At 40.0% G+C, this 27,992-nt stretch overlaps 1 protein-coding gene across 4 annotated transcripts; it reads right to left on the bottom strand.

Annotated features, from left to right (window-relative positions):
• Nucleotides 1–566: 566 nt before the first annotated feature.
• On the bottom strand, nucleotides 567–27,129 carry Nme8 (NME/NM23 family member 8). 4 transcript variants are annotated; one of them, XM_069998609.1, is made up of 17 exons: nucleotides 26,946–27,129; nucleotides 26,307–26,382; nucleotides 26,173–26,230; nucleotides 25,897–26,003; nucleotides 21,688–21,759; nucleotides 19,953–20,069; nucleotides 19,288–19,354; nucleotides 18,478–18,551; nucleotides 16,565–16,657; nucleotides 15,122–15,318; nucleotides 13,349–13,524; nucleotides 11,486–11,630; nucleotides 9,963–10,070; nucleotides 6,906–7,057; nucleotides 5,285–5,429; nucleotides 3,350–3,592; nucleotides 567–715 (listed from the first exon to the last, which is right to left on the bottom strand). In XM_069998609.1, the coding sequence occupies exons 2-16, from the start codon at nucleotides 26,340–26,342 to the stop codon at nucleotides 3,364–3,366; spliced, it is 1,776 nt and encodes a 591-aa protein (XP_069854710.1). In that variant the 5' UTR covers nucleotides 26,343–26,382; nucleotides 26,946–27,129; the 3' UTR covers nucleotides 567–715; nucleotides 3,350–3,363. The 4 variants fall into 4 exon arrangements, with proteins under 4 accessions (XP_069854710.1, XP_069854719.1, XP_069854727.1 ...); XM_069998618.1 differs by having other exon boundaries at nucleotides 3,354–3,592; XM_069998626.1 differs by lacking the exon at nucleotides 26,946–27,129 and having other exon boundaries at nucleotides 26,173–26,226; nucleotides 26,307–26,368.
• Nucleotides 27,130–27,992: the final 863 nt, after the last annotated feature.

Below are 27,992 nucleotides of genomic sequence, written 5' to 3'. Positions count from 1 at the left end.
CTCCATTCATGTACCTGCCTTGGCCTCTTCTCACCTCCCCCTTAGATAAAACATATTTCAGCTTCCTGGTATTCATCTGGTTAAACTGTGTTTGTTCAAATGAATTACACTATTGAAATTCTTCCTTATGTACACTGTGCTTTAGTACATTTGTGTATATATGTATACAGCCTACATATATTTTCATATATGTTTATAATTTAGATCTTACTACCACATATGAGAAACAAAATGCACCCTTTGTCACTTTGAGCATGGCTGATTGAAGGTAAAAATCTCCAGGCTCATCCATTTCCTGGCCAATGATGTAACATCATTCCTCCTGATGGGTGAAAAATATTCCATTGTGGGGTCTGATTTTTAGCTAATATCTAAACTTAAGGGTTTTGTAATATTCATTTTATACATAATTCCATTCCAGGCTTCAAGATCTAACCTATACTACACTTCTCCCTATTCCATGCTTCCAATTATTTTGTATTTTCATTATATCTTGCTCTATGCATTTATGTATACCACTCAAAAGTCTTTTTTTTAGAAGAAAGGTAAAAGAATATATATGCAGATCTGTTTCAGTTAGTTTTTATTATTTTGCGTAGGCGTATTTTTTTCCTTTTGAGATGATGAGTTTTCCTCTGCAGATTGTATTCTTATTCCTTCCTCCAGAAGCCATGCCACACAGTTTTGTTGACTTTATCTCATGCACTATCAGGTCCTAGGAAATGAAAGAATACACTTAATGCCCTAAGTGGATGTTAAAGCAGTTAGGAGTTTCTATGTCAGTCTTTAATGCCCATCCCTGACATGGCGTGTAGTCATGGGGCTTGGGAGCTGGGCCCTTTTTCCAGCTGCACACAACTGAGTTCAGCAAGTAAGCCATCAGCAAGTATTTGCACAGCACCAATGCATGAGCAAACTTCTTCAGTGGCCTTAACAAGACGAACTTTGAGTACTTACACCTTGTTACCTTCCCTGTTCAAGAACTTAGAATTTCTGGTCGAAACAAAGGTTATGAAGAGAATTGGGAGGAGCTGAGAACTACAAGAGGACTGACCCATGGCTCTTTCCTGGACACAGAGAGAGGCTAGAGAGGGAAGGAGGGCCATGGCTGGGGGAAATGCCTCCAGCTCAAGGAACCAGCGGGCCTCTGGGACTCAGATGCCCAACAAAGGGTTTCAGGATTTATTGCATTTGGTGCTGCACTGTGTCTATTTGTTATCTATCCTTTAAAAAAAAAAAACCTTACTGAAGAGTTACCTTGAAGAGTTTTGTTACATGCATTTCACTTTAAAATATAGTAACAATATTTTACTATAGTTTGAAATGAAGTGGTTTGAGAGCTGTGTTGAAAGAATTGTTCTTCTTGAAAGATCTTAATTCCTTATCTTACATTTTTATATTTTACGTATGTTTATACTATTTATAGTAAAGTTTATGTATTTAAAAAGCATATAAATTATAATCCATAGTATAATCTGTAATTAAAATATACATTTTATACTACATATGTGTAGTAGAAAAACTAAATTCTACAGTATATATGACATACTAAACATCATATTGATAATTATATATTAATATTTATATAATAGTAATATATATTTACTTTATAGATAATATAAATATATTTACACATATAAAATATATGAATATGGTAAATGGAAAATCCAATAAATGCATATTATATTATACTTATGTTTTCTACAATAGACTTGTGTAGTATACAAAATATATGTTATATATGTGTTATATATATATGTTTTTTATATATATATATATATATATATATATACCTTGTTTTGTGTGTGTGTGTGTGTATACACACACACACATACACACACACACGTCCTGTTGTGTCTGGCTTATATCATCTAGTGAAATGTTTTCAAGTTTCATATGAAGCATTTTATTTTTTATTGCTTCATTTTCTTTATTCTGCTGATGGATGCTAGGTTAGTTTCTAATTTTTTGGCTCTTGTGAATAACTTCTCTATGAATATTCATGCATTAGCAAATGCTTGAGTCCTGTTCTCAGTTTCCTTGGATACATATCTGAGAGTTGCTCAGTCAAATGGTAGTTATGTAATTGAACTTTTGTGAACTGTTAACCTATTTTCCATGTCCATGTACCATCTTACATTTCTACCAGACATATTTCAAGGATGACACATCCTTAGCAACAGTATTATTTTCTTCCTTTTAAAAATTAAAGCTAGCCGGGCATCAGTGGCTCATGCCTGTAATCTTAGCTGCTTAGGAGGCTGAGATCTGAGGATCGAAGTTCAAAGCCAGCTGGGGAAGGAAAGTGTGAGATTCTTATCTCCAATAAACCAGAAAACCAGAAGCGGTGCTATGGCTGAAGTGGTAGAGCGCTAACCTTGAGCTGATAAGCTGAGGGACAGCACCCAGGCTCAAAGTTCAAGCCCCAAGATGGACTAATTAATTAATTAGAGCTATGCTAATTGTTGTAGACCATTAACTCCTACCTCTTTTGATTTCCATTTGTGGTGATTAATGGTGCTGGGGATCTTTTCCTGAGATGTCTTGATATCTGTGTGTCTTTCTCTGGGAAATGTCATTCCTGTCTTTCTACCAATATATTTTTATATATTTTAGTGTCCTTGATTAAATTTAAATTTATTCATATATATTTTGTTCTTTTGGGAGGGTATGGTAAATAATTCCCCACAATTCCTTCTTTTCATTGATGCTCTATAGAATCATTATATGACTTCTGTTTGTTGATTTTGTGTTTTGTACATGCCAAATTATCTTATGAGATGTGTGTGTGTGTGTGTGTGTGTGTGTGTGTGTGTGTGTGTGTGTGTGTGTTTTGGATTTTCTAAATATATGATTTGCTATAGAGTTTATTTCTTTCCCATTTAGGTGTTCTTTCCTTTTTTCTCTTTTTCTCTTCCTCCTTCTCCTTCTTTTCTTCTTCTCCTTCTCCTTCTGTTCACTCAATTTGCCCTATTAAAATTTCTCATAGTATGTTAAATAAAGATCAAAATGGTAGAATACTATATTGTTCCTGATGGGAAAAGCTCTCAGACTTTCACATTTGCAAATTATGTTAGCTACCAAAAATGATATCTTAAGAGCAGTGCTTTTGAACCCAGAAGCAGCCTTGCTCCCAGTGCTGGCCTCATCTCTGCAGCCTGAATACATCTGCCCCAGCCTGGCTATGTACAAGCAGAATGTCCAGGTCACTGGTATTACAAGTATTGGCTTCCTGGTGGCCACCAGGCCGCTATGGAATGTGGGAAAGTTTCTGATCTTTCTTGAGCAAGGTTTCCAAGGCCAAAAGGAAAAGAAGTAAATAACTAAAGAGCTATCCATTTCATATTACCTACTGTAGTTACTCTATGCAATCTCAGGACTATCCATTTCAAACAATTTATCTATGCACGTTGTTGCATCGAAGTCATTTGAGGATCCATGGACAGCATTCTTCAAAATACTGATTCCATATCTAGCTCGGAGGGAGTCTGGGGACAGCAGCTTTGCTTCTTCTGGATCTACTGGACCCATCAGAAGTCTCCACTCTGAAACAGCATTCCACTTGGTCAGAACCATAATCAACGAAGGGCCCCTGAAAGTGACAATGAGTGGTTGTCATTAAAGAAGACAGAGGCTACTTACAAAACAGATTGTATACAAGGTTACATACAGAATGCCTCTGCTCCATCTGGGGAACTCTGCTTCATTATTTGCCTAATCAGTGTCATTGTGTGTGTAGGGGGGGTTCATTTCCCCTTTTCCCTCAGGATTTTGTGCTAGATGAATTCTGGAATTTAATTTCAGAGAATATTTGTCAATAGAATCTTACCTTCGCTATTTTGGAATGGTAGAGACACGATCAAGGTCTCGGGATTTGTAGCCTCATGATGACCCTTCTGCTTCTGGAATCCTTGGTGGTGTTGTTAGCACTACCAGAAAGCCACCTTCATCTGGCCCCCCGCCCACACACACATGAGGTGATTGACAAGCAGTGACTGGCCAGGGTGAGGGGACCCAGGCCTGGCTGCCTCAGCCTCACACACAGTGAGGACATTGTTAGGCCTGCACTGAACCCTGACTTCTTCATTCTCTTCTCCAAACAGTGCCCATAATAATTTGCCTCCACTCTGAACTCTACTTCTCAGGGATTGGAACCCACCATATCTTTAAAAGTGAGAACACCTTCTAAGCTGTCATGGCGAGGGACATGCACAGTCCTCATTGTTTGTGTTGAAATGCTATTTCTATATGGGTGAACTTTGGTCTCGACTCTAAAAATACTGCATTTGCTGTTCTATTTCATCAATGTGTGAGTACTATGACCAATATTTCAAACCCTAAGTAAACTTTCATGGATGGTCACATCACCATAAACTCGATGTAAATGAAGTCTGACTTAGACATAGACTTCCTGGGGTTGTGAATCCAGTCAAGGTCTAGCTTTGAGCCTGTGGACAAATTCTCGCTCTGAGCTTCTGTTCGTTCATAGTCAAAGTGGAAATTTGAATCGAATCTACTTCATACAGTTTTTGTGAATCCAAATGGGATAACGTGTAAGCAGATGGCAGGAGGCATGGAATTAAGTAAACATGTCATCAAGTTAGCTTTCTGATTCAATGCCTGGAGAAGATACTGTTGCCTGGAACTCAGCTAAAATATGGACGAAGGAAGCCATAAAACAACTATTTGGTATTACCCTATTTGTGTGACTACATCCATCTATTACGTTTACATTCAGAGTAGGACATGGTATCTATACATGTCAAAGAAAAAGAGATATGAGGAAAGATGGCTAGAATTTACTGAGTACTTTTCATATAGTATGCACTGTTCCAAGCACTTTTTGCTTCAAGTGACTGAGCACTTAGAAAAACTACCTGTGGGAGAGGCTATTCTTCCTCCTGTTTTCAGAACAGGAAGCTCAAGCATTGACTCTGTCATGGTAATGCAGCTCTACCAAAGAAGAGAGAGAGATAAGAGAGAGAGAGCAGAGTGAGGGAGGAGGCTAAGGAAAAGAGGACAGGGGAGGAGAGAGGGAATCAGGGGACAGAAGGAGCATGGGAGGGAGAGTGGAAGGGAAGGAGGAAGGAAAGGAGAGGGGAACAGAGAGAGAAAGGATGGTAAAGATAGAGAGGAAATAGGAAAAATAAACCATAAATGCTAATAGAATGTCTTCTCATGAATGAGATTAGATGGAAGGTTTTCAACTATTTCCCATATTTCCCAGTTTCTAAAGTGAACATTTACTAATTTTACATTAGACAAGTATGTATAAAAAACTTACTCAGTGAATACTTTCACCAGGTCCGCATAAAAGTCTTTTTCTGTGATTGTGAAATAAATTTCGTCTGTATCCTCTTTAGTTAGGGTCAGCTGTTTCATCATAGTTATATCAAATCCTGACTCCTTAATGAGCTTCAAGATCTCCTCTAGGAACACAAAGATTCAGTCATCTTTCAGATCTTTCTACTTTTCTTTCACATTCAAGTCCATCAAAATAACAGAAGCAAATAATAGTTTTACTTGAGTGGTATAGCTTATGCCAAACTCACCAAATTGATACTCAGAACTATAGGATGTTAATAAAGTGGGCTATCAAAGAGTGGACAGGGAAGATTTCTAGCATGTTAATAACGAATCCGCATTGTCATATCTATGTTCCAACTGCCCAAGAATTTCTTACAAGATCTGTATTGGAGGCTCATGGTGAACTTTCTGAAGATGCAAAGCCCCACGAAGGGAATTTAGTAAAGCAGATCTTAAAGTATTTCCAGCAGCTTAGATGTTAGAGAACAACACTCTGGAGACAAAGGTAAATGAGCTGGTACTGAGACCCTTCTAGTAACAAGGAAGGAACAGAAGGAAAGGAGAAAATGGAGGCGATGAGGAGGGAGGAAAGGAATAAGGAAGAGAAGGAGAAAAGGAGGGGGAAGTTTGATAAGACAAAAGAAAATGTTCACATAGAACTCTAACATGAATTAAATAATTGGAACCTAAAAACACCATGAATCAAAATTTCAAGCTAAAAAGTATGCCAATAAGTAGATGTACAGTAAAAGTTGACTCTACTCAGAGAAGAAATTAAAGCAAAAGAAAATAAGCAACAGACTCAATAAAAAGGTGTTAATGGACATTATACTTAAAACACTATAGAGCAATGGAGAATAAGAATAAAGTTAGCAAGAATAAGGAAAGGGAATAAAGAGAAATCCTAATTTAGAAAGCCATGGATATAAAGCTCAGGTAAATACAAGCGTATATACTTTTCTGTGTGTATGTGTGTGTGTGTGTGAATGTGTGTGTGTGTATATATATATATATATATATATATATATATATATATATCACTTAATGTTATGTATTTATTTTAAATAGTACATTTTGAAATGTAAATTATTTTAGTACAGAGATCTCTTATTCTTTCTGGTGAGGTCCTTATGGAGAAAAGTAAAACAATGGATCAGAACTGACATTTAGTGTTATCAGCCAAGAAATCCACACTGGAATTAAAAGAAAACAGCAATCTAGATGCTGAAAGGGTAAATATTTTCCTGAAGGGGAAAAAAAAAAGAAACAAGAAGGGTTAGTTCTCATTTAGTAATTTTTGCTATTAGAAATACATGAGTAAAGCTACCAAACAAGAGATTACAAAAATTTATTCCAAGTCATGGAATTGAACCCTTACGAAGCTCATGCTCTAGTATTGAGCTACTATCCAACATCAGTTTTTGTTACTAGAGGGAGACAGAGACAGAGCACAAGTAAATATCCAATGCAAATATACCAACTTGAACTGTTGGATCTAAATGACCGGGTATGGGTATTTTACCCAGTTATTCTTTTTGAAAAGTTATACCAAATTTTGTAGGACAATGTAGGATTTGCTTTTATTTTAATGTCTTTACCTCTTTGTTCATGTGATACGTGAGGCTTAATTATTGCTAGCGTGCTCGTGAGAGGAAAGAAGTGCTCTATTTCTCGTTCAGCAATATCAGGGGAATTGCTTCCATATAACTGGTTGATGGGCAATTCTTCTGTTGCAAACTGTGCACACAAACTTTAAAAAAGAAATCAATCAATTAAAAAAAGAGATTACCACACAACAAAGTAACCCCTTTGGGGAGGATGTGCATCTACTTTAAATCTTTGAATGTGGTTTTCTTCATACATCCTGTTGTCTTTCTAGTTTCCAAGGCTCTTTACATTTCCCCCTTTGCTTTATTCTATTTGCCCCTACTACTCAGCCTTGGGCCTTTCTACACTTCTAATTTGGACATGACTTCCTTCCCACATCCCTAGGAACCAGGGGTTCCTCCCTAATTGTTAATTTAAAAAAACTCTACGTCATAACCATCACAGTCCCTTTTCAGTGAAGAGTTCTCCAGTATCCAGTCTGTTGGGCGTTGACTGTGATGATTCCTGGGAAAGGTGGGTATAGGAGTGGGAGGTGGCTGAGGGAGAGGAGTAGCTGTGTTTCTCTTTAGGCAAGAGACCATATTTTAAGTAAATTAGTGAAAAGTGAAAATATGGTAGCTAAGTGCAAGAGAGTGGCACTTGAAAGTGGTACCACAAGCCTAGCTATTCAGGAAGTTTAGATCTGAGGATCTCAGTTTCAAGCCAGCCTAAGAAACATGGAAGTCTGTGAGACTCTTATTTCCAGTTAACCACCAAAAAAGTGGAACTGTGGCTCAAATGGTAGAGCACTAACTAGCTTTGAGCAAAAATCCTGATAGAGTTGAAGCCCCAGACTGGCAGGAAAAGGAAAGGAAGGAAGGAAGGAAGGAAGGAAGGAAGGAAGGAAGGAAGGAAGAAAGAAAGAAAGAAAGAAAGAAAGAAAGAAAGAAAGAAAGAAAGAAAGAAAGAAAGAAAGAAAGAAGGAAGAAAGGAAGGGAGGAAGAAAGGAAGGGAGGAAGAAAGGAAAGAAAAAGAGAAAGAAAGAAAGAAAAAGGAAAGAAAGAGGAAAGAAGGAAGGAAGGACAGAAGGGAGGGAAGGAGGGGGAGAAAGGAAGAAAGAAAGAAAGGGAGAGAGGGAAGGAGGGAAAAAGAAGGAAGGAGAAAAATAAAAGATAGGAAGAAAGGAAGGAAGTTAGTTTTTTTTCTAAAGTAGGCAGTTAGAGCTGGGTAGACCAAATAAATGAAAAGGAGAGAGCAGATAAAAATAATTGTGAAGAACTTGTGGAAATTTTACTGTAATGGTTGGAAAGGAAGCAATCTCTGAGTGCCTTTGGCTAAAGAAAATGACTCTGCTCTGGGAGTAACCTCTACATTTGGAATTAGATGCCCCTGTAGGCCCTGTCTTGATAGCAATTCTATTCTCTGGTGCTATACCCTTCATCTTACACATTTTATTAAAAGGTTTGATTACATTCTTCCCACCCACCTTCATTCATTTACTCCTCTCCACTTAACCCCACCCTCTTGCAAGTACCCATCTCCTGGTGCTGGTTTTGTTGGGCTTTGACTTAGACTTTCAAGTAATTATGCCATTTGATCTCCTCATAGAGTCTATTATACTTCATTTAATTCATTTGTAACCACTTATATCCCATGCAAGGTGTTTATTTATAGATACATTCTATCTACCATAAATGAGGGAAACCATGCATCTCATTTAAAGAGATTCTGTGGCACTCTGCTCATACATTTGAAGAGCATCAACCTGTGTTATCCTTTACAAGAACTATCTGGCAAAAGCACAAAGAAGAAAGTGAGTAGGGGTGAATAGGAGGTAAATTGTACCATGGAAAACAAGTGCAATTCACGTATATCCTACAACCTAAAAGGTAGCACTGCAGGTTCTACATAAATGGTGTTTTGAAGGCACCATTATTCATTGAGTGGCTAATGAAGATCAAGTTTGCTCTGCCTTGTGGAGGATCTTCATTCTTTTACATTGGCAAGAAGGGCCTTTTCCCTCCAGAATTGAGTCCTATTTTGAAGTTGGCATAAAACATTTCAAGCAAACTGCAATTCTGCATGCTTCATTCAGTGACATGTCAAGCATAGAGAGGCTAGAGACAATTCCCATCCTTTAGATGTTACTGGGCCCAAAAGTTAAGATAAATATACTGAGAGAACAACCTGTCTGCACAACAAACTGTGCCTCCTATGTAATTCATGTCAAACTTTAGTTGACTTCTAAGATTAATCAGTAAATCAACTCAGTAAATGTTATCACAGAATTCTAGAGTACATATCCAGTTAATCATAATCTCAAACCTTTTATGATAAACTAAAGGACCTGCCCTATGATTGAGGGAGAGTTAGGCCTTGATCTGACATATAGGGATATACAATTTGGTGGACCTATCATGTGACAGATAACATGTGACCCATGATGACCCTTCTTCCCACAAGGCTCTGGGTTCCCACTCCAACACATCTTCTGTTCACAATGCCTTGGGTGCATGCTCAACCAATAAAAAGAGCTGTCTGGTGCACACACAAGCCACCAAACCATCGGCACAAAGTCCATTGACAGTAACATGGGAGCCCTGGTAACAGTGGCCCTCCGAGGGATCTCCATTGGGCTCTCCGCTCTGGGACCCCTCTTTACAGAGTCCATATTCTACTTCTGCTTTCAAATAAAGCTGCTCTGTCTGCTTAAACATTCTCCTACCTTTTTACGTTTTTAAATGACAGAGGAACAAATCTGAACCCCTGGATGTCATCACAATCAAAGAGTCTTTCTGAAAAGATTTTCTCTCTAAATAGTGAGGAGGATGAATATTTTTCACAAGAGGAGGCCTGTTGGCTGGCCTTCACTTTCTAGTATTCATCATGCAACTTTCTCATGCTAAACCATGGGTGTTCCCAGCTGCTGCCATAAGCACTTCACTTAGGAAAAGCAGTTTTCCCAAGAAGTTCCTTCATAATGCAGATGTGTTTCCTGTGCCTCATACCTACACATAAATTAAGAGTTCATCCCAGAACAAACTAGGAATCCACAGTGGGGATCCTACCTCTCTAGGACATATTCACTGGCATCATCAATGGATTTTGGTCCCAGTAACTGTTTCCAGTATTCCAAGCCATTTTCTCTCAATAAAACAAGGACAAGAGAAGGACCACTGTTTAAAAAGGAAAAAAAACCCATGTTAACAAAAGTACAGTTCAGAAGTTAATGACATGTAGATAATACAAATTCATATTGTTAAATTGGCTAAAATCATATAAAATACATGAAGGGGTCTGCAATTAATTTGATTCAGTATCCTTTCAAAGGCATATATGTAAGAGGTTGAAGCAGAGAGGAAGGGAAGAGCAGGATAGCTCTAAGAGTAGTTCCTATGTTCCCACTGCTGTATGTGCCCTTATTGGATTTCTCCTTCAGCTGCCATTCAATTACTCATCCAGAACCCCAACAATTTCTAGATCCCATTTGTGTCCTAGAACTAAGTAGGGATCTGGAAGATAACTAAATCAAATACTAAAAGTCAAGTCAGGCCAACCAAAGAATAGTCAGTTCTCTGCTTGGACTTGGTGATAGCTTACACACACTCTATTTCTGATGTTCAATTAGACAATTACAACATTCCCTGAGACTTTTGCAGTAATGTTCCAGGAAGACTAAAGAAGACAGACAGTGAGCAGAGAATCCGAAGGGAGGCAGGACTGACAAGCAGACTTTAAGAACCAACTTCAAAGCTGAGCACCAGAAGCTCACCCCTGTAATCCTAGCTCCTCAGGAGGCTGAGAGATGAGGACTGAAGTTTGAAGCCATCCTGGATAAAGTCCCCATGAGACAGTTATCTCCAATTAACTACTCAAAAACTGGAAGTGGTGTAGTTGCTTAAAGTGGTAGAGCACTAGCCTTGAGCAAAAGAGCACAGGGACAAAGCCCAGGCCCTGAGTTCAAGCACCACAACTGACTATTAAAAAAAAAGAACCTACTTCAGAGTCTACCAACAAATAAAAATTATGTTTGGGCCAGGCAATAGTGTTTCATGCCTGTAATCTTAGGCACTCTGTAGGCTGAGATCTGAGGATCCGGGTTAGAAGCCAGCCTGGGCAGGAAATACCATGAGACTCTTACCTCCAATTAAGTACCAAAAATGCTGAAAGAGCTGTGGCTCAAGTAGTAGAGCACTAGCCTTGAGCACAGAAGCTCAAGAACAGCACCTATGCCTTGATTTCAAGCCCCTACACCAACAAAAAAAAACAAAAGTAGGTTTCAATGAATTAAAAAATAACAAAAACCAGCCAGGCACAGTGGCTCATGCCTATCATCCTAGCTACTCAGGGGGCTGAGATCTGAGGATTTCAGTTCAAAGCCTTCCCAGGCAGGAAACTCTGTGAGACTTTTCTCCAATTAACCACCAGAAAACCAGAAGCGACACTGTGACTCAGAATGGTAGAATACTAGTTTTGAACAAAAGAGCTCAGGGACAGTGGCCAGGTCCTGAGTTCAAGCCTCAGAGTGACAAAAATAAACAAACCAACAAACAAAAATCACAGAGCCTTCTGAACCTGAATTCTACTTTACCTGGTCATATATGGTATAAGTTTTTCGTAATAGTCTTCATTTTCATATTCCTCGCACAGTGCTTTGGCCTCTTCTTCTGATAAGACTAGTTCTCTTTGCATCAGTATTTTAAATCCTGCATTGTTAATTATACTCAAAACATCATCTAAATAAAAACAATTACCACATAGTCAGTTTCAAACTGGTAGGTTACTGGCTATCTAGACTATATGTAAGATACCAAAAGGATATCAAATAAATTTAATTTTCTTATGAAATACCAAGTTTGCAAAAATAGTTTTCTAGTCAATGACAGTTCTTCAGATCTCAAATTACAATGTGGCTTCCAGTTTTTCACAGCATAGAAATCATATGCTCACAGACACAGAAGTATCTCAGGAAATGTTTTATTTTGAGGTGCAGTCACATTGTGTATATGTGTGTACATGCGTGTGTACAGAAACGTCCATATTTATCCAATTCAGATACAAAAATCTTTATAAATTATTTTAATATTCAACAGCCCTCATGTTATTTGAGGAGAAACAAGTAGGCTATATACTCAAAATTATTTCTCACTCTTCTCTTTAGACCCTTTCCACTATGGAAGCCTAGAAAATAGCACACTTGAACTGGGCGCTGGTAACTCACACTTATAATCCTATCTATGATCTGAGGATCACAGTTCAAAGCCAGCCCAGGCAGGAAAGTCCTTGAGACTCTTAACTCCAATTAAGCACCAGAAAAATGGAAGTGGTACTGTGGCTCAAAGTGGTAGAGTGCTAGCCTTGAGCAAAAGAGCTCAGGGACAGTGCCTAGCTCCTGAGTTCAAGGCACATAACTGACAAAGGAAAAAGAAAGGGAAGAGGTCTGTCTGTCCTTACGGATGGTAGAGCAATGTGATTCAGACAAGGTCAGTAACATGTGCGACAAAATCCGTTGGGATGCTTCTGAGAGAGACCTCTCTGCCCTATACTATCTCTGCCTATGAATATGGAGGACAAAGAAGGATAGATATTCACTAAGAACCCAGACAACATTATGCCTGATTGACACTTCTTTTGTCATCCCCTAATTCAGAGTCTGCAAGCTCAGGAATGAGCAATCTATCCATTTGGCCAGTAAGTCTAGCTTCCTTAGCAACATGCAGTTTACCTTCTTTGAATATTTCTCCTAAGTGTTGATCACATGACACAGCTCCCATCCCTTAACCAAGAAAGAGTTTCCTAGCTCCAAATCTAAGTAGATCAGAGGTTTCAAAATCCTCTTTGGTGTAGCTATTTCCAAAGTAACTCTGTTACAACTCTAACCCAGAGTTCAACAAGTCAGAGAATAAATGGTCCACAGATAAATATCAACTGTGTTTCTGAATACCAGCAATAAATTCCTACTATTTCCTAGTATTTGCTTAAGGAATTTTCCCTGCTATATGAATTTGAGTGAAGGTAAAAATAAGTAGTATTTAGGACTGGTAGAGCTTTTGCCAAGCATGTAGGAAGCACTGGTTTGCATCTCCAACACTGACAACAAGCAAAAAAAAAAAAAAAAAACCAAGGAGAAAACTCAAAAACCAGTTTTTAAAGGGCCAGACACTTTAATCTTGTGGGATTTACAAATTCAGAAACAGTCAAATACCTTATATAATTTACACTTAATTACAATTGCCATAATTACAGTATCCAACCTCTATATATAGTCATTCTGTAATAGTAAAAAAAAAAAAAAAAGAATGACTGTAACAAATTCACAGGTTAGGGAATGCTTGGTAAATATGTGTGACATGTTTTTGCCTATAGTGTCTTTTTTGTTACAACTGATAAATTAGTAATTTGATATCAAAATTCAATTTGCCAAAGTACTTAATTTTATCGTTTAATTTCCTACTTTTTCTTTCATGGAGAAGATCAGGCTTCAGTAATGCCAATGTTCTTTGTAACTTGATGGCTTGCATTTCTCTAAGATTGGGGAAGAAGGTGTCCAGGAACTTAGTGACGTTACCAGGAATATTTTCAGTCTCACAAAACTGAGATATATGCTGCTGTTCCAAATATTCTCGCAGACTGTTGAAATCCAAACATATAACTTAAGGTAGTCATAAAAGCTTCATATCCATGGCAATACAGTAACTGATTACACACTCAGAAATAACGTGGAGTTTAGTGCTTAAATGAAGAAAAGCTGCATTTCACAAGATGGTATATTATATCAAATGCAAGAATAGAATAGTGAATCTACCTTCCTATGGAATCAGTGCACAATGAATTAACTAACTCAATCTATGCCAGAGTCATGAGAGATTAAACAAAGATGAAGATAAAATGTTATGTTTTAAAGACATTTCGTCGGTGAAGAGATTTCAGATAGCTTTTCTATTTCTATTTTTCTTCAAACCAAAGATTACTTAGAAACAAGAATCATATTTTTCAAATGGCTATTTTGGGCACCTCTTTTTTGTGAATTTCCAGGTTTATAGGATTATGAGCAGCAAATATGTACTTAATTTTAAAATATCTTGTTAGAGTTTTCTTTATAAACAGAGAAAATTTATGTGAGATAATGTTGTATTTTTACATTGCATATATTATAGATGACCTATTAAGTATAGAATATTAGCTTTCCTGTTATTAGTTATTTTGGTCTACTAACAGATATTTTCGAGTTATCCAATTTTTTCTAAGAACTATTTCTAATGTACTTGGTTGTGAGGTTAGTCATAGTGTGTGTGTGTGAGTGTGAGTGTGAGTGTGTGTGTGTGTGTGTGTGTGTGTGTGTGTGTGTGTGTGTGTGTGTGTGTGTGTGTGTTTCCTGGGGCTTGAACTCTGCCTGAACGCTGAACTTTTTTTGCTCAAGGCTAGTACTCTATTGCTTAAGCTCCACTTCTGGCTTTTTTTGGTGGTTAATTATAGTTAATCTCATGGACTTTCCTATCCAGACTGACTTTGAACTGTGATCCTCAGATCTCAGACTCCTGAGGAGCTAGGATTACAGGTGTGAGCCACCAGAGCCCTGCATGATGTCAGTTTTTATTACTGTTGGTGACTCACCACACTAGTATTATACACTACTTTTTTAAAGGCAAATCCATCATATTTCCTCCTGGTTTGTCCAGTTCAGGTTGGACCAGGATTCGTTGAACCTACAGTCATCTATGGAGCTACACTCACAGGTGCATGCCACCGCACCCAGCTTACTGCTTAGATGGGGTCATGCTAACCACTTTTTTCAACCTGTCCCTGAACCGTGATCCTCCCAATTTCTGCCTATCCAATCATTGTGACTGAATGCATGAGTCATGTGTCCAAACTCATGTAATGCTTTTAAGGCACAAGGAAAGTGGAAAGAGGATGTGAAGAGGTGGCTAGGAGACCGGGTTGGGAGGGATAATGCATGGCTCCAATCTGTGCCTTAGGACCAAGGCCATGGGACTGAATGACTGGGTCTCATTTTCACAATGAGAAGCAGAAAAAGCTTTCCTTCCTAATGTTCTTGTGGGCAACCACAGCTTTTCTGAAGATAAAACTTTAGATGGATTGGAAGAAACACTTGGTGTTTTAACACAGAAATCTTTGTGTTTCAGTTGTGAGATGGATGTGGGCCACACACTTCATCACTTCTTTCCACATTGTAAATGATACGGGAATTCCTGGTTGGAACTACCTGTCCCGTTTGTGCTTTATCATTTCAGGGGTGGGCTGAGCTTCACTCTCATTCTGAGAATCAGATGATTCTTTAGCTTCTATCGTAGTCTGAGATGTAATCTCCTCCAAGGAATCCATATCTTCTGCTCCCACAGAAATAACTAGAATATAGCTGAGGCCAGAGGTCATAAGGGACAAAAATTCTTCAAAGTCAGGCTGCAAAATAGAAGGACAAACTGCTCACTTCAGACTCCTGATTTCAGTGGACTACAATGGCAGCTACAGTGAAAGACCTGTGAGATTCCTGCCTCACCGTCTTGGGCAAGAGGATGTTATCCTTAAACCATGTCCTGCTTTGCAAAGACCTTGAGGGATCCAGGCTCACAGCTCACAGGCACTGGGACTTCAGTCTGTCAATCACTTTTCTAGCATTGGGAGGCTTACATCTGCAGGGAATGCTAACATACAACTTTCTGAGCTCCAGCCAGTATCTATAAATACCTGGAACTGAAATTGCTTTAGAGCCCATGTGCTCAAGGCTGGCCACTAGCCTCTGGTGTTACTTAGGAGGCAGAAGGAAGTGAGGTCATGGGGACCCGCCCTTCTGGCTTCTCCACTATGGCATTCCTTCTGCTTCCTGACCATCACAAGCTCAACAGCCTTGTCATGATTTCTGCCTCCACATAGGCTCAAAGAGAGGTGGCAAAGTGACCATGGATGGCAATCTATAAAACCTTGAACAAAAATGATCCTATTGTCCTTTTATATAGACTTTGGACAGGTGTTTTGTCACAGCCACAGAAGATGATGAAAGTGGTCGTTTCTGGCTCCAGTCTGTGAGCTGGTTTTTCTCAAGAGATCACAGCTGGTGCTGTGCAATGGGTCTAACTTTTTGTGTGCTACATATGGAAACTGGAGGCAGAAAACATTGCTTGAGGAGACTAGCCAGCTCTATCTGCACACTGCTGTCCAGTAGGACTTTCTGTCATGAAAATCCTCCCCCGACACTCTGCAAGCCCATAGTCACAGGCGGCTACTGGACACTTGGAATGGGAGAGAGAGTATTTAGCATTATTGGACTTGAGCAGATTTAGTGTTCATAACCCTACCTGAAAGGACTTGGGTAAAGAATGGGTGGAAGCATTCCTGGGACCTTGACCAGAGAGCCTTTAGTCCTGGGCACAAGAGTATAGGAAATGACTGACTCCTCACTTGCAGTGGACAAGAGTTCTTCCACCAAACACCATTTCACACATTCAATATGGTCAGGGTGTCTCTATTTCTAATGGAGATCTCCCCAGAGCTGCCATCTTCTCAACACTGTAACATGGACAGGTTCAGAAACACCTGAGGCTCCCTTCGTTGGCCATACTGCTTTGCTTTTCTGTCTTAAAGATGGAAGGCTCCTAAGAATCCCTGGCTGTTTCTGAATACACAACAGCTCATTTCAAAGCCCTCTTACCTCCTCTGCCATTTGACTGAAGAAGTCCTTTACTTCTTCCTCGGTGAACATCTTTTTCTCCTCTGCTTCGATGACATATCCTACACTGATAAGCTTCATTTATAGAGTCAAGATGGATATAGATGTGATATGAGATTACATGGAACACAAGTAAAGGCTGATTATGTACAGACATTAATAAATCACCCATGTTTACATGCATATCATTCAAAGACCCCGTCAAATCCATGGGGAACCTAGACATGATGGTACACACCTATACTCCAGGCTGTTTGGGAGGCAGCCTGTTTATATGTTTCTCATTCTTAGAATCATTCTTTTGAATGGAATTTCATCCAATTTGACATCATGAAAAATCAGTTGCTATGAAATTGGTAACTTTTGTAGGAGTACTGCTGCCTTGCTCTTTGCTAATGATGTGCATGTGTGTGTGTTCTTCTGCATTGCCATTTGCACATCCAGGACCAAGTCTTTGGCTGGAAATCTGGATCTCATCTATTCTTTCTGTTGAAGAATTTGCCCACGTTTTGGGAAGAACTATGTGGCAGCAAGTTTGAAGGGCAGTTTCTCCAATCAGGACTGAGGTTTTAGATCAGAACACCCAACTCGTGTGCTCAAGACACTGGGCCTGATCTTCAGCATTAAGAAAGAGGAAAATGAACTGAAGCAGCAGTTCCACAACTGATAGACAATGCAGCCATGTAAATAATAACAGCAGACCCCCCCCAGTAAAAGCAAGATAATATTCCATGAACTAGGAAGATACTAGTTATGAAGAATAGGAATAAAATTAATTAGAAAAAATAGTAGAGAATAATAGTAAGCAAAGAAAGGAAAACAGGAGAAGGTGGAGGAGTAAGTAGGTAGAAAGCAGGGTAAGAAAGAAGAAGAGAAATAATAGAGATGAGCCAGCTAAAGCTAAAATAAGGAAGTAATCTGATATACAACAATAACAAAATCAAGATAAAGAAATATTTTTGGTCGGTTATGGAGCTTGAACTCTGGGCCTGGGCACTGTCCCTCAACTCTTCAGCTCAAGGTGAGTGCTCTACCACTTGAGCCTCAGCACCACTTCCGGTTTTCTGGCGGTTTATTGGAGATAAGAGTCTCACAGACTTTCCAGCCCAGGCTGGCTTTGAACCATAATCCTCAGATCTCAGCCTCCTGGTTAGCTAGGATTACAGGCGTGAGCCACTGGCGCCCGGCAAGATAAAGAATTTTATTTTATTTTATTTTTTATTTTTTAGGGAGGGAGGATCTGGTCGTGGGGCCTGAACTCTGGGCCTGGGCGCTGTCCCTCAGCTCTTCAGCTCAAGGCTAGCGCTCTACCACTTGAGCCACATACAGTGCCACTTTTGGCTTTTTTCTTTTTGCTTATGTGGTGCTGAGGAATCGAACCCAGGGCCTCATGCATGCAAGGCAAGCGCTCTACCACTGAGCCACCTTCCCAGCTCCAGGATAAAGAATTTTAAAAGGATGAAAGAGGATAAAGAAGAAGAAGTGAAAGCACAAGGCTCTCAGTTCAATTGCCAGTACTGACAGGAAGGAAGGAAGGAAGGAAGGAAGGGAGGGAGACAGACAAAAGACAGGTACAGGGCATAAAACAAGTCAACGTGAGTTTATAATAAGATCATATTTCTAATTGTTAAACAGAAATAACATTTGTTACAATCCAATAGACTAAAATTTTTAGAACTTATGTAGGATGCTGTGTGAGTAACTTAATGAGGGGATAGAAAGCTCAGTAGGTTAGGGATTTGTAAAAACACAAAATGTTCAAAGCCTTTAGAGGTAACTAGTACATCACTTCATTTATTTTATTTTGTTCCAAACAGTAAGCTTGGCTCTCAATAACAGTAAAGTTATTGTTCTTTCTCAACTAGCTTAAGCTATTGTAAGTAAATGTGACTTACTTTTTTTTTAATTTGTGGGGTTTTTCTGCTATTCACAGCATCAGGTTTGATCACAACAATACTGTATATTTCCCCTAGGGAGGAAACAATAGAATTTCACTGTCTTGGCTCAAAATCAAGATAATGGTGACTAGAAATGTCAATTTTGTAATGACTGGTGAATATTTGACTGCTGATAGCTTTGTGTCTTCTATGGCAGAAGGTATGCTCCTATATGTACCCACCTGGGAAACCACCACCAAGTCTTTAAGGAGAACACATAGTTCAGAGGTGTGGTTTTGATATAATTCATGTGTATTGCAATTAGCATTCATGATTCATATAGATCAGAATGACCAGGGACAGAAACTTCAACCATACACTCTACAAGATTCAACTGACAAAGTTGCCATCTGTGAATTCTTCTGTATCTATAAGACACACTTCATGCCAAATAGCTGGCTGAGTATGGCTATTTGTCTCTGGTGTCCTTGAGAATGAACGCACATCCCTAGACACACAAACAGAAACCCAGACACAGAGAATGCAGTGAGGGCATAAAACTGTTAACTGTCATCAGAGAGGAAATGTATATGGTTTTGGAAGTGGATGAAGGATGAACTGGAAATCTGCTGTCCAGATTAGCTGTAAGAGTCAGGAGGTCATGGTCTTTGAAAAGCTTTGAGGAAGCTTTGAGGAAGGGAACAAAGAAGGGTGACTTTTCAGAGCTGAGACATGTAAAGAATGAAATGATTTATCTGAATAGTCAAGGTGTGCAGTAATGAACTTCATTGTATGGGAAAGCCTAGCCATTGCTATAAAGATACTTACCAGGATTTTCATAGTTTGGTCCCCTACCATCCTTTCTTAATGTGTCTGAGAGTGGAACTTCACTATACTGTGAAAGAGAAATGCAAATAAAAATCTAAATGCACATGAATATATTAATGACAGTATATTTAGAAAATGTGTTTCTAGTAAATACTCATAGCTCAAAAAATACTTGGCAGAGTAGAAATGTGTCTTTGGTCTACAAAACCAAAATACTTCCAAGAAGTATATAACATTCAAACTCACACTTTGTTATCAAGGGGTATGGTGTGAATGCTTTCCCAAAGGGGTGTGTAAAAATCGAGGTTCAGGGCACAGCCCTAGTTCTAGGAAGAGGTCATGAGACTTTTAAGGGGTGAAACCCAGTTGGAGGAAATTATGTCATTAGACTGGGAGAGGAGGAGAGGGGGCATGTGCGGAGGTGGGTGTGGGGAGGGCAGGCTGGGACAGTGATCTCCTCCTCTCCACTCTTTTACCCTTCCTAGCTCCCATGAGGTGATGAGCTTAGTTTACAATAAGAAGCCATAGCCCAAACACACCTTTCCTAAAGTTAGTTTCTCACAGTGATAAAGAGCTGACTAACAGGTGTAGGAAATATGCTTTAGGAAAGCAACACTCATACAATTAAAAAATTAAAACATGCAACAATAGACAGCATTATATACCTGAGGACGGGCCAGTTCACCATCCAATATTTTCCTTTCTTCATTGATCAGACTAATGACTTTTTTATTAACAAGGGGCGCATTTGCACCCTGCACTTTTGCAATGATTTTGCCATTCTACAGGAGAGAGGAAAGTATGAATAAGTCAAGGATTAACACTGAATCTGGACCATTTACTCTTACTGCTTCTTATTTTCATGCATCCTCTGTTGGGTACTGTGGTCAGGATATTAAAGTGATAATGGTGTGAAAGTTTGTAAACCCAGTTCTTGGGTTTCTACTTCTAGTATGTTTTGTTTTCCTTCAACTGAAGGTGTAGTGGCATCCCCTAGCACCTCAAAGAGAGTCATCACCCTAGAAGAACAGTCATGTGACTCACCTTAGTTACCACTGCTTTAAGTCTGGAGACCCAGTCACCACTGAACTGTATTTCAGCAGCACAAAATGACAAACAACTAAAAAAATGGCCATTTTGTTTATCATAGAGCAGGTAACTGCCCACATTATCAATGTCAATTTGTGGGGAATAAGCAGACATGAGTTGAGGGGTTAAGAATGGAAATAAATAGAATACAAACACTGAAATCCTGGGGCAATGTAGCTATGAATTGGTAGTGACTGGTGGCACCTGTACACAAGCATGCTATCATGATGTACAGAAGGAACAGTATTTTTTAAAACTGAATAATATCCAAGAGGCAAAGAGAAGAATTCAGGTAAGAAAGTATTAAGTAAAGCTGAAAAATTCTGATTTCGATTTGTCATTGAAAGTAATCTTTCACAAATTCCTATGAAGGCAAAATGTTAACCTCTTCCTGCTGAAGCTTGCTAGAATGAATTTTTTGTCTACTAAGAACCATGACCAATGAAAAGGAGCTGCTGTGGGGTACTGAAATAAAGACCAAGCTGGCTCAAAGTCGGGAAGATGGCACAGGTGCTGTCGGGAGAGATAGGTCATGGGGAGGGGTCCAGATGATGTAGAGAGGAAAGATGGGAAAGCGCAGCTCATAACATCCAAGGTACATAGGTGCAAATGGAACTGGGTAACTGTAGGGGACAGGCAGGGTTGGAAGAGATGGTGAGATTAAGAATGGAGTGACATTGATCAAGATGCATAGTACCCATAAATGGACATTATACAACTACTTAAGGATGATGGAGAAAAAAGAGACAACATAGTCCTTATTACATTTCTCTGAATATTGAAAGCTGTATTTTCATCTCAGAATATGGAAGTATAAAGAAGAAAAATTATTATGCTTCTTTCACCCAGACATACAAAACTTCTAAAGCATCTTGGTGAATGCACTTCTGGTATCATTTCTGTGCATTTGTAAACAGCAAGAGAAAACTGACGTGTGTTATAAAATAGTGATCATATGCATACTTTCTTGTGTGGGTATACATGAATATTTATCATCAATTCTCTCCCACAAGGCATCTGAGAAATGTCCAGATAAATATTTAATCATACAATCTCTAGTGAGTCTTTAAACATAAGCACAATTTTATTTTTCCTTTCTCTTATCATTTCAGTGTATGAGGGTCTATGTTCTGCTACCCATTATATGTTCCCACAGTTCAAATTACAAAACAGATTCATAGGAATTTAGAGATAAAGCAAGCAATATTCACTTGTAATCGCCAGAAAACAATTCCACAGGACAGTCACAATGCCTTTTTGTTTTTACTATAAACTGCAATCTGTTGGTAACATAAAACAACAAAGACTTACCAGGCTAAAGAGAAAGAGAGGCTCACATTTTTCTTTGAATGACTGCAGAGTTACAATGTTGTCAGCTTCTGCCTGCAGAAATCAACATGTCAATCATATTCTATAATATGAAGGAAACGATGCTCAAGACATTTATTATACTAAATCAAATATAGCAGAAATAGAGACAATATATTTACATTTGCAGCAGTAGTTTCTGGGTATTTAATCCTCATAATAAGGATCAAATAGCATGTACTGGAAACTCAAGGCCTGCCTGGACTTCTGTCACCTTCCCTTTCTTACACTAGCCCCACCCCTTATGGTCCCCAGCCTCAGCCACACTCACCTATTTGTCTTTCTGTTTTTCATTGCCTGGCTCTGCCATTCCTTTTCCAACCTAGCCTGAGTTCCTTCCTCCCACAGGGCTCTCCTTCCCTCCTGCACAGTGCACTTGTCCAGGGTTCCCAGGACACCTGTTGTTTCTTTCGATGCCCTGCTAGGGGTATGTCAGCCGGTCTCATCTGCTTGGTTAGGAGAACAGCCCAGGGTACAGATGGAGTGTGTTCTGCTCCCTCTCTCCTGTCTCAGTCCTTCCTAGGCCTCAGTCTCAGCATAAATACCAAATGGAGCTCACAAACGCTTCTTGTAAGAGTTAGTCGCCAAGTCTTGAAGCTTTAGGTTTTTGTTTAATGTTTGGAATTTTCTTAAAAATTTCTGACAACTAGGGCCAGTAGATCGTGCCTGTAATCCTAGCTATGCAGGAGGCTAAGATCTGATTATCACAGTTCGAAGCCAGCCTGGGCAGAAAAGTCCATGAGACTCTTATCTCCAATTAACCACCAGAAGTGGCACTGTGGCTCAAGCAGTAGAGTACTAGCCTTGAGCAAAAGGAGCTCAGGGTCAGTGCCCTGGCCCAGAGTTCAAGCCCCAGCACAGAGAAAGAAAATCTAACAGATTCCAGGTGGTCCTAATCTGATGACAAATAACCAGTTACTAAATAGTTACTAAATAATTGCCTTCATCTACATTAATAGCATTGCTGATGCAAACAGGAGAGCAGGTTAGAGTCTTATGTAAGCATGAATGGAATTCCAGCTGCTATAACAAACACGCATAGCAACACACATTTCTCAGTCTCAGAGGCTGAAGTCAGAGATGGTCAGTGTGCTGGCATGGCCAGCTTCCTGGTGGACACCTTCCTGAGTAGACCCTGGCATGGAAGAAATATCAAAACTTCCTCCTTTTTTCTTTTTCTTTATTTTTTTTGGTGCTGGTTTTGAGGCCTGAGTGCTCAAGGCTAGGACTCTATCACTTGAGTCATAGCTCTATTTCTGGCTTCTGGGGGGTTAATTGGAGACAGGTCTCAGGGACCTTGCTGCAAGGGGGTGGCTCTGAACCTTTATTCTCTGATTTCAGCCTCCTAAGTGGCTGGAAGGAACTAGTCTACAATACCAAAGTATTAAGAGGTAAACATTTTATTCACAAGTTGTCTGGGCATCATCATTATGATGTTTGTATTTTAACAAATGGAGCATTAGAGGTTACATAATACAGTAAGTGTCATAAGCAATATATATTGATTTTTGTACATACCCTTCATGTTATGCCATGTATATCCAGTTAATAATTCATATATTTTTGTTCACATATACAGATCATATACACAGGGAGCCTTCCCTATTCCTGAGGTCTGGATCCACAGGTTCAGCCCAATGGAGAACAGAAAATACTAGAGAAATGTTTACTTCTATTCTGAACATGTACAATTTTCTTTGACATTATTCTCTTTAAGAATGCAATGTACCAACCAACTATTTACATTGCACTGCATTCAATTAAGCAGTACCAGGAACTTAGAGATGATGCCACACACAGGCTATTTGCAAACCTTACCTCATTTTACACTAGGAAAATCAGCCTTCAATCCACCCAGGACTGCAAGGATCCACTGTAGCTATCTCTATTGTTTAATGCTATTTTTTCCAAATGGGGCATAGCAGAAAAATTTATAATGATGGTTTTCCACCCAGGGTGGTTTTTATGAGATAATCAATCATGCATGTTCAAATTTAAATCTCCCTTTCTAAAAAGTCCTCAATTCTTTGACTAACTGCAGAAAAATAAATATCCAAAAAAGGGTGCTGTGCTGTTGCTCCTGTCAGAGGTTTTAGGGGAATTGGTTGGTTGTGAATGTACTATTGTTTGATTGTAAACACAATAGAAGATAATTCAGTGACACTGCACAGGTTGTGAAATTCAACACATAGTAAGTACAGTGCACAGGGCAGGTTTAGGGAAAAGCACAGTGGCTAACACTTCCCCACTGAGTGTGTGTGCACATGCAAGTAGAACTAGTTCCCATGGAGCTTGCTGAGCAGTGCTGTCTGGTCCAGTCTGAGTCAATGGCAAGAAGGGTTCAAAAACCTGTGTGATCTCATAGCATCTCCATCAGAGCTGCTGAGCAGGCAAACCAGAGCCTGGCAAGCCTTATCATTTAAGAAAAAGGAATAGAGAGTCAAGGAAAGAGATTTGATGTCATGCTTACAAAGATTCAGTCACTCAGTCCCTGATGGAACAAGGTATGTGTGCATCACAAACAGTGTCATTCAGATTCGTAATATTAAATGTTTTTAGTTAAAGAAATATACAGTGAGCTTTTATTTCAGAAGATACTTCACTAAGGACAGACAACTTCACTGTGAGTAGCCAACTCTGAAAAGAAAAAATAGTAAGAAGGAGTTTCTAGGCATTGTTAACTTTAAGTGATCTCATTTATAAGTTTCTCAAAATTATCCTTAAGCCATTGTACAAAAAGGTTTCAAGGCAGCATGGCAATTTTTGAGTAAAATAAGTCAGCGTCACTCCTTTATTTTCCCCATCTCTCACAACCCTACCCAGCCCCTTCCATTTCTGGAGCTCCATTTTCACACATGCACATTATGACTGCATGCACCTGCATTCACTCCTCATCTACTTGTCCTGCCCCATCCCCTTGACTTCACCTCTTCCCTCCACAACACATGCTCCATCTTCCTGGTTTTTATTTTGTTTAAGCTCTAAGTTAATTGTTCAAAGGTGTTACTCCATGAAATCCTCCCCTGCACAGACCCTACTTTAGTTGCCATGTTTATGTATTGTACATGTATATGACACTGTATAGGTTTGTCTTTCTGAGTCCGACTTACTTCACTTAACAGAATTTTTTTTTCAGGTCCAACACAATTTTAAATTAAGGAAACTGAAGAAGGTGCCTGCAGGAATGCATGGAAAGTCAAAGACAAGTTGCGGTCAATGAGCAAACTCATTCCAAGACATACAGCAGGTGCTGTGGAAGGCACCACTCAGGAGAGCTTCCAGTGGCTGATGGTCCTGATACACTAAGGCCTTTAGAGATAAGGAGTTAAGGGCATACAAGTCAGTTATGTGTTTCTGAACGTCAGGCCTAGTTGATGTCTAACAGAAATATGTGAAATATATATGTTCCTATGTTCCTATATATATCACATATGTATATATAGTGAATGCATGTTTATACTATAACACACACATATACTTCAAAATTCTCTAGTAGCCAAATTTACAGAAAAGAAATAGGTGAAAATAAGAATACATTTACCTTAACCTGATATGTCCAAATTATTATCACCTCAACATGTAATTGATGTAAAAATTATGAATGGCATCTCTCACATTCCCTTCCCCAATATTAATTACTTAAATTTAGTGTGTATTTTCTATTTAGAACATATCTTAGTGACTTTTAATCATTTGTAATCAACTAGTACTGGGTCTCTAATAAAATGGATCCTCAACAAGTAGATATACTTCAGGAAAAATGGGTGGAACTGGAGATTGTGTTAAATAAATGTTCAGAGAGACAAATGTCACGTGATTTCACTAATGAGCAAAAGCTAGACCCCCCCCCCAATATATATAAAGAATATGCCATGATGTTTAAGGGAAATATTTGGCAGTGGGAATCTAGCAGATGAGGAAATGGAGAAAGGAGAGGGCAGAGGGTAACAGAGTGAATGCTACACAAGTACATTACATACATATATTAATGCAGATATCCATGTATACATACATTAAAATGGCATATTATTGATTCCCAGATCTCATAGATCTAAATATATGGTAAAGCAGGCAAGTACTTCACACTGTCTATTGGAAGAACAGACAGGTTGTTTCAATGAAGATATTAGAGGATAGGTAGAAAACCCTCACCACAACAAAATGCAGGATATCATCTTCGTTCAGCTCATTTTTCAATTTCCTGAATAAAGGCTGCATAGCTTTGCAAGGGCCACACCAGGCTTGGTAAACGTCAATCACTAGAAGATTTAAGAAAGAACAGCCAAAGGATACCCTTGTTGGCATAGCCCTGGGACTGGATCAGGAGCAAAGACACAGATGGAAGAGGAAAGGAGCTGGATCTGGCAGGGTTCCACGAGCATCCTAGGACAGACCCCAGGTGGCCACACTCCAGGGGATCCCCAGTACCTGTTAAACCTTTGTTCAGTAACATGTCATCCCATTGGCTCTGAGTGTTGATGACTGTCTGCAAGAAACCAATGCATTCTCAAAGCTCCTGCTGTACCTCTGTGCCAGATAAATCCTTCATGTGTGAAACTCACCTGGAGCTGGATTTCGCCACGTTTTTTGCCTGCCATTGATGTACTTTTATGGGAATGAGGAAGAAAGCTGCAAGACCTAAGGAGGGAATTTATACAGTATTCTCATTATCCAGTAGAACCTCGGATCAAATGACTGCCGATGCCCACGTACTGGAGCTGATGTCCCAGATGGCCATGGCAAAGTGCTAACAACCGCCCCTCTCCCTCCTCCTCCCCCACAATCCCAAAGCCAAGCAAAACAGGGTGGCTTTTGGGTTGGTTTTAAAATAGTCTGGCATGCTTTTCTGCTGTAATAAGGTTTTCTACATTTTTATTCACACAGAGATGAATCATCTACAAACATGTACATTAGTCCCTCTCCATATCTGCCCACTTCAAGGACAGTTATTTTTAGAGCGAAAGCAGAAGTATTCTCTTTTTCAATTCTCTATATGGAAGAAAACTGATCATCAGAAAGTCGATTGACTACAGGAAAATGGAGGGAAGTGGTGATCATCGAGTGAAAGCCACAGGTGCCCCAAAAGTGGATCGTGTTGTTTGTTACCAGGGGCCAGGGCCGTACCAGACACCTGGGTGGAACGACGCACTGGCCGCAGACCAGCCTACATCCCGCCCCAGACCGCGGATGCCAGGGAATACCTGAGCCTGGAAGAGGCCAAGGACGTTAACGGGCTCCCGGCCGACCTCTGGGGCCATTGGACAAAGGGCTGGTACCCGGGCAGCTGGGCAGGGCCGAGGTGGAAGGCTGGCCAGGCTCCCGCGGCAGGCGCTTTCTTCCCCTGCTGGTCCAGGGGACCGGGGATGGCATCTCTCCCCAACGTTTCCTGCTCGCGCGCGCCAGCTCAGCTCGGGCCTGCAGGGGCCATGCCCTCGAGGGCTCGCTCGAGGCCCCTGGCTCACACGGGGTAAGCCGGGGCGGTGACCCCTTTAGTCTCGGTCTCTTCTACAAGCAAGACTGGAAGGCTCAACTTCCCGTTTGCACAGTGTCAACTCTGCGCCCTCCCGTGGCTTGTCTCCTCTCAGCCTCAGTGAGAAACACAGCCTGGAGTTCAGCACAGACTCCCTCCAGCCCCCCATTCTTGGCTTTCAGGCCTTCATGAGTCTGGCCATGTTTTCACTAGGGTATAAAAAAATAAAATAAAAGGCGGCCTGGGAAGGTGGCTCAGTGGTAGAGTGCTCACCTCACCGTGCGTGAAGTCCTGGGTTCGAGTCCTCAGCCCCATATAAGCAGAAAAAGCTGGAAATGGCGCTGTGGCTCAAGTGGTAGAGCGCTAGCCTTGAGCTGAAGAGCTGAGGGACAGCGCCCAGGCCCAGAGTTCAGGCCCCACGGCTGACAAAAAGAAAAAAATAGCCATCCATCCTAGTCCTGTCTTCCCACTTCCCCGCACCCCTCCTCTTACTCCCTTTGCACTGCCAGTTACTGGACTCTGTCTCTGTCTCTTTGGTGTGTGTGGCAGGAGGGGGGGGAGAGGGGGGTCAGTCCTGGGGCTTGAACCCAGAACCTGGGTGATAACCTTGAGTTATTTTGCCCAAAACTAGTACTCCACTACTTTGAGCGTGTATTTGAGTTTCTGGGGGTTAATTGGAGATAAGAGTCTCAAGGATTTTCCTGCCCCATTTATGGACTTTACTGCACTGGCTGGTTGTGAATCGTGGTACTCAGCCTCCTGAGTAGTTATGATTATA

This window comes from Dipodomys merriami, unplaced genomic scaffold (assembly GCF_024711535.1).
Source record: "Dipodomys merriami isolate MVZ:Mamm:240054 unplaced genomic scaffold, mDipMer1.0.p SCAF_104, whole genome shotgun sequence".
Taxonomy (NCBI): domain Eukaryota; kingdom Metazoa; phylum Chordata; class Mammalia; order Rodentia; family Heteromyidae; genus Dipodomys; species Dipodomys merriami.
Note: the sequence above shows the minus strand (reverse complement) of the source record. Positions and strands in the feature narration are given on the sequence as shown.